This window comes from Beta vulgaris, chromosome 7, assembly GCF_026745355.1.
Source record: "Beta vulgaris subsp. vulgaris cultivar EL10 chromosome 7, EL10.2, whole genome shotgun sequence".
Classification (NCBI taxonomy): domain Eukaryota; kingdom Viridiplantae; phylum Streptophyta; class Magnoliopsida; order Caryophyllales; family Amaranthaceae; genus Beta; species Beta vulgaris.
In genome coordinates, this window is record NC_079208.1 from 40555873 (window position 1) to 40563444 (window position 7572).

The following is a 7572-nucleotide window of genomic DNA, read 5'->3' on the forward strand; positions in this document are numbered from 1 at the left end:
TATAAATAATCGAACAAATAAAAATAGGTTCCAATTAGATAGAGATCTTTGTACTTTTTATTTTCATATGTTATAGCTTATTTTAATTTTATGTTTGATATATCTTACTAATTCCTCCATTTTTTAAAAATCTTCCCTTTTTTACTTTATTTCTTATTTGAAATTTTTTTCCCCTTTTTACCCTTTTATGTTCATATCATATGATCCGCTATTACATTATTAATTCAAATTTACTCCCTTTCTCTCTTTTATTTCAACCCCACATAAATGAATTCTTCTTAATATCTATAAAAACAGTAACAAAGAAGATATCTAAAAAAACGGATGAAGTATTTTGCAATTTTTAAGGTGTCTCGTTTCTAAAAATAACATAGAATTATTTAAGAAAGTTAATAATTTTTCAACTTTTTAAAATCAGTTATTAACATTATGGAAAATTATCCGAAATTCCTTCAATTGTGAATAATCAAACAACTAAGTAAAAAATGATGGTTCAATTAGATAGAGATTTTATTTTTTTTTTTTTATTTTTTTTTTTTTTTTTTTTTTGGACATCAAGAAAACGTACAAAAGTTAAACAAGAGAGCAAAACTAGTAAAGGAATTACAGAGGGACAATTGCAAGTTGTCCCTGTCTGGCCCGAATAGCCAGATCATGTGCCAGCTGGACCTGCGAGCGATTGACCTTCATGATCCGACACCATTGAAAGTTGTGGCCAATTAAACGAATGTCACTGAGTGTCCATGTAATAGCTATCGGCTGTGTCCGTGGATTACGTAAGCTTTGGACAACAACCTCAGAATCAGTATGAACTGCAACTCGTTGATAGCCCTTGCCATGTGCCCAAATTAAGGCCTCCAAACAAGCCATAGCTTCCGTAAGCAGTGCAGAATCAGCATGGATGCAAATGCCTTGCCCTTCCTGAGTCTGATTATGAACAGTCTGAGCCACCCAGGCTATACCTGCTAAAGGAGAATTATTAGTCCAAGAACCATCTACTTGGATATGTAGTTGAGGAACTCCGGAAAAAGAAGACCCAAAATGCGCCATGAGGAATCCCGGTGGCCCTGGACCTTCTGCCAGAGTCTTAGAACATGTGAAAGGTCTGGCAAGAAAGGTTATATGTTGGTGCAGAACTTGTTGCAGCATGGTGTGTAGGATATCACCATCAGGGATGATATTGTTGAAAACAAAATTATTCCGACATTGCCAGATAGTCCATAATGTGGCAATAAATTTAGGTAAACGTTCCCCAGAGTAGCCATCCAGACTGTAAAAGTATAATATCCATGTAATAAGCCAATCCTGGAAGGAACCATACGGAACTGAGTTGGAAATGATACCCAGCTGGCTTGTCTGCCAAGCCAAAGTAGCCAAAGGACACAATCTGAAGAGATGTTGGCAAGTTTCAGGTTCCAAAGCACAGCTTGGACAATCACCCGAAATGGATATACCGCGAGCCTCAAGATTAGCAGTCGTAGCTAAACTGTTGTGCCACAGCTTCCATAAGAAAATTTTCCATTTAGGCATGATGCGCAAACCCCATAGAATGCGAAAAACTTTCGAAACCAGAGGGGGTGTCATGCTACAGATGTCAGTTTGTCGAGATAAAAGATAGTAACCAGATTTTGTTGTATATCTGCCAGAGGTTGTAAGAGGCCAAAAAGGAATATCGGAAGGAGTATCGATTTGGGGCAACTCTAATCGTCTAATAGCACGAACCGTTGGAGTAGTAAAGAGAGAGGCTAATCGGGAAATATTCCAACCTTGTTTATGAGGTAACATGAGAGAACCGATAGTGACCGTAGCCGCAGTATGAAGGTTGATTTGATCGCGGAATTCCGGCACCGTACCATTAACCCAGCGGTTATTACCAGCACGAAGGGAAGAGTTACAACCAATCTTCCAAGCATAGTTAGTAAGAAGAACCTTTTCAGCCTGATATAGACTCCGCGCCCCCCAAGAGCTTTGACCTCGTAAAGGACGAAGGTTACAAAGAGTTGGCGAAGTGGAATGGGAACCGGATGCAAAAACCTTGCTGATAAGGAGATCAGAATTTCGATGGATCCGCCAGACCTTATTAATCAATAAGGCACGGTTATGAACCATAATACTACGTAAACCGAGTCCCCCAGTGCCTTTTGGCTTATGCAAAAATTCCTGCCGTCTCCAGGCAATCCCTTTACCGGAATTACTAGTCCAGAAGAACCTAGCTATCATGGCATCTACCTTGTGAGCAATGGTTACCGGTAGCAAGAAGATGGATAGAATGTGAGCAATTGACGCAATTAAGACAGAGTTGATAAGTATTATCTTCCCAGATTGGGAAATTGGAGAATGACTCCATGCAGTAATCCTGTGAGCTATGCTATCCAGTAGGTAATGAAAATGCTGAGACTTTTTCCCCTGAATGTCTACTGGTGCCCCAAGATATGATCCCAAAGAACATTTAGCATCCAAATGCAGAATGCTCTTATAGGTGTCGATCATGGTCTCAGACAGATTTGGGCTGAATTTAACATAGGACTTGCGCAAGCTTATCATTTGCCCCGAAATATTACAAAACCGAGCCAGGAGCTTGGATATTGCCGTACAAGAAGTAACAGAAGCTTTGAAGAACAGAACAGCATCATCAGCAAAAAAAAGATGAGAAATAGAAGGTGCGTACCTGTGTGCTTTAATTCCGTCAAAGCGCCGAATATCCGTAGCAAGTGTTAACATGCGAGACAGAATATCCATACAGAACAGAAACAAGTAAGGGGAAATAGGATCACCCTGCCGAAGTCCACATGTAGGAACGAACGGTTCAGATACATTCCCATTGATAAGGATACGATATGTGACAGTGGAAATACATTGATGAATCAACCTTATCCAAGGATCAGGGAACCCGTAAACCTTGAGAACTTTTAAAAGAAAAATCCAATTAACACGATCATATGCTTTAGTCATATCAATTTTTAGGGCAGCAAGATGAACATTGCCACGCCGATGTTTATTGATAACATGAGTCATTTCATGACTGATCAAGATATTGTCCTCCATATGCCGTCCCGGAATGAAGGCACTTTGATATTCGCTGATTAGATCGGGAAGCAATGGTCTTAGCCGATTCACTAAACATTTGGACGCACATTTGTAGATCGTGTTACATAGGCTAATTGGCCGAAAATGAGCAACCTCTTCAGGATTGGAATTTTTAGGTAACAAGACAATGAGCGTTTGGTTCCATTCACGTAGAATAAATCCCGTAGTGAGGAAGCGATTAACAGCTTGAAACACAGGCAACCCTAGTAGATCCCAGTGAGTTTTAAAAAATTCAGCTGTGGAACCATCTAACCCAGGGGACTTGGCATTCCCAATGCCAAACATTGCCTCCTGAATCTCTGCTTCTGAAAAAGGAAGAAGAAGTTGTCGTTGTTGGCTATTAGAAAGGTGCGGAAGATTCATTTCCCGGAATAGTAGATCAATATTTTGCTCATAATCCGGATCATTGGTCGTTGTGGTGGAAGTAGTAGCGTAGGCAGTTTTGAAGTGATTAAGGATAATATCGAAAATGACATTAACATCATCCGTCCATTCACCTTCCACATTTTTTAGGAGATAGATATAGGTAGCCCGTTGTTTCTGTTTCATTTTGTTAAAGAAAAATTTGGTAGGTAATGCACCATCCTGAATGAACTTATCTTTAGAGCGTTGAGACCAATAGGAGTGGGCCAGCGAAGCGTTGTTTAAGAGTTGCTGGCGTTGGCTTATGAACGCATTTCCTAAAGGAAGAGTATCAATATTAGCAGCAGAGGCAGATAACTGAACAGAAAGCTCCTTCCAATCAATACCCCAAATCACCTTATGATCCAAACACCAACGTTTAAGCTGCCGTCGGAGTAACGAGAGATGTTTGGTGAAACAATACATGGTAGAACCCACAATGGGCATTCGCCAGACAGACTGTATTAAGCTAGTTATGTCTGGATGCCCAAGGCACCAGTTTTCGAACTGATAGGGTCGCTTTCTCAGAAGTTGGGGTGGCTCTGTTTGATAAAATATTGCTGAGTGGTCCGAATGGAGAATCGGAAAGTGTTTGACATAGCTTAGTGGGTATTTGTCCAACCATTCTGGTGATGCATAAGCACGATCAAGACGTTCCATAATTAACTCTGAGTCATCCATGTTATTAGTCCAAGTAAACCGAGGCCCAACAAAAGGCACATCCTGTAAATGAAGGTCATGTTTCCAATTATTAAACTCCTCCCACCCTCGAATAATAGTAGCCCCTCCTAATTTGTCTTCATAATGGTCAAGTTGGTTGATGTCCCCAATAATGAGGAAATCTGGATAAGGGGATAATAATTGAAGGAGGTGATCCCATAGGTTTTGCCATAGCTGATGACTTGGTTCTCCATACAAGAACAAAACGTACCAGTTCATTCCATTATTAGCTGAGATTTTACAAAAAACATAATTACACATAGAACTAAGTACAACAACATCAAAAGGCGCCCAACAAAAAACAACCACGCCTCCGCTAGAACCTACAGCGTCCACCCCAACTACAGTAGTTGGCCTAGTACTACGAAGTAAACCCTGTACATGCTGAACAATAGATTTTGTTTCTTGCAAACACAAAAACATCGGACGCACTGTAGCTGTTAACCAGAGTATGTTTGGAATTATCGGAGCGTCTCTGGAGTTCAAGCCCCGACAATTTAGCGACATGATATTCATGGAACCTGCGGTGACTGATCTGGGTCAGTCACTACCCTAGTAGCCTCGTCCGACACTTTAACCGTCAAAGTGAAATGCAGATCCATGTTATCAGCCGCAGTGTGATGTTGTTTAGAATCATCGTCATTACTACGCATACGCTTGAAAATCCATTTCCCTGCTGGAATAGGAGGTGAAGTTGCTGCACGTCGCTTCCTTGAAATATGAGACATAATTTCTTCACCCGGTTCCACGCCCATAGCTCGAGCCATGGAAGGATCCGTTAGGGCCTTAGCCCTATGCTTCGCAACCGTAGCCGAATCAATACCAAAGGCACCTCTTGCCTCCCTTTGGTGAATGCATGGCTTTTTCCCGCATGTAGGCGCACCATTTGACTCACGAATATAGTCTTCGAAGGCATCGAGGGAATAGCTGCGATTTAAGGTTTGCGAACGTCGCTTCATCCCTGCAAAAATTATGTTAGAGTCTGAAGGCTTGTCCAAGAAACGAGGTGGCCGAAGACGTAGCCACTGCTGGGCCCTGATTCATGAGACTCCGGAGCCTACTTCGAGTCCAACCTTGTTGGACTAATGCTTCGAGAGTGCCAGCATGGTTATGTGGAATCCTAATAACAGAAGGCTCAGTGATAAGAGGAGAAGTAGCACCCATGGCTTCCTCACTAGGTGTATGCTCAGAGCTATTTTCCTCCATTCCCAATACTGCACGAAAGTTACTAGGGCCTCGTGTGGTAATTCCCAGGTGCCGAAAAATAGGTCGAGTCCCGGATCCCAGCGCAGCAGCATTCGACTGGACCGGCTGAGGATCCGCACCATCCTCCGACTGTAACCCATTTGCATGAAGTTGCCCATACGTTACGTCGTCCAAACCAAAACGTCGACCCGGCCTTGAAATCACTTCATTAGAAAAAGCATTTTGATTAACACTATCCACTGACCCCCTGGAATAAGTAAAGGGAGGATTGGTGTGAGCATCTGATTCATGGGGTGATGGGTTGTTGGGTTGAGAGGGAAGATTAGGTGGTTCATCCATTCCTTGAGAAACGGGAAAGTTAGCAGGCTCTTCGTCAGAACTTGATTCTACCACATGCACCTCGACATTCCTATCATCGAAATTATAGGGATCATGGGCTGGTATAAATCGAGTTAAGTTGACAAGAGCATTCCGGTAAATAAACCGATCCGGCAAACCGCGGAGATATTTGTATAAAGTGGAGTTTCGATAGGGCCAAACTTCAAACTAAGCCCCTCATGCTCAAATTCAGAAAACCGGCGATGGATTAAGTGATGAGCATCATATGCAGACATGGGACAACGAGCAGTACGGTGCCCTACACACCCACATTGCTTGCAAAATTTAAACACCCCTTCATACCTAAAATAAACCCACACCAGTTGGCCATCTTCTAACGGCAAAAAACATCCCGGGATAAGAGGCCGCGTTAGATCCATAACTAACTTGGCTCGAAGAAAAGTTTCAGCAGGTAAACCGGGCCCACTCTCGTCCACAAACTCAACCAATCCCACGTGTGATAAAATTCGAGCAGTCCAATCATGTTCAAGAAATTGCCATGGCAAGTTATGAACGCAAACCCAGATAGTAGCTAGACTAAAATTTATACTAGAGGGAACCTGGTTTGCAGAACTAGAACGAAAGGTAATAGGCTTACCGTCAATAACACAAGTGTGACGGTCAAGGAGAGCGTCACGGTCGCGCGGGTCTTGGCATTCAAAAATGAAATAGTCACCCGTACGAAGGACCCGAATAGAGCCTCTAGTAACCCAGTGGTTATTAATTATATTAGTAACAAAGTTAACGGTGGGAGGTGCAAAATCAAAAAACCGACCAACAACGGAGTGGCTCCATTCGATATTTGGCAGGCGTGGAGGTTGAGAAGAGGGTTTTGGGATGAAAACACCCATTCGATTGTGAATAGCACGAATAGGAAGGTTTTCAGTATTAGTGGTTTGGGTAGGAGATGAACTCATTTTGAAGTATTTATAGATTTGGGAGAAGAAATTAACGATAGTAATAAGTGTGTGGAGCAGTGAATTGAGAGATTGTAGTAAAACTAAGCCACAAATTACTGCTAGAATATAAATACCAAACAAAATAGTGAGAGGAACGAGTTTACCAAAGGATGCCGGCAGCCAAGCGGTGCTCATGCACACGGACAGGTGTCGAGTTCCGGCGCCAAAAGTTGGAAATTGAGGCGGCAAGTAAATGAAAGAGACCCGTTGTGAAAGATTACTTGACAGGTGGAAAGCTCACGTTGTAAGTGAGAAACACTCTCGGTTTCTAGTGAGAGAAAGATAAGGACGAAAATTTTTGTGTGTGGTTCATGCTATTCTAGATAGAGATTTTAGATGGTACATGTCGAGGTTTTTCTGTGGGGGTTAGGTCATGCGCGCATCATCTGCCAAGTGTGGCTAGCTAGAGGGCCTGCTGCTCTGGAGCAGAGAGCAGTCAATTCCCCCATGTGATGGCGGCTTTCCTAGTTGAAACCCCAAACCAGCGAGCAACATACATCTGTATACACTTATCAAGTTTATTGTTCCACCATTTTGATGCTCCTACTTAGGTCACAAGCTTGCGTGACCAAGCTCAGCGATATAAAAGTGATGTAACCTAAATATGAATGTGCATGAACTTGATTATTTATTCCATGTGGGACAGTGGGAGGTTTGGGAGAAAGCCTTGGTAACCAACTGTTTGAGTCCAAAAAAGACTCAAACACTCAAAAAGTTACACATTGGTACCATTATAACCTGGTATTGGTATCACATTGTTATCAGGATTGGTACCAAGCAACCTTACTTTGGTATCAAAATTTTCGGACAATGGTACCAA

At 42.2% G+C, this 7572-nt stretch overlaps 1 protein-coding gene across 1 annotated transcript; it reads right to left on the minus strand.

Moving 5' to 3' along the window:
• Positions 1 to 603: 603 nt before the first annotated feature.
• On the minus strand, positions 604 to 4716 carry LOC125491961 (uncharacterized). The gene has a single exon (XM_057390818.1). The coding sequence runs from the start codon at positions 4714 to 4716 to the stop codon at positions 604 to 606; it is 4113 nt and encodes a 1370-aa protein (XP_057246801.1).
• Between the last annotated feature and the right edge of the window lie 2856 nt (positions 4717 to 7572).

Coding starts and splice junctions, on each gene's coding strand:
- LOC125491961 (XM_057390818.1), bottom strand. CDS start 4,716: ATGTCGCTAAATTGTCGGGGCTTGAACTCCAGAGACGCTCCGATAATT.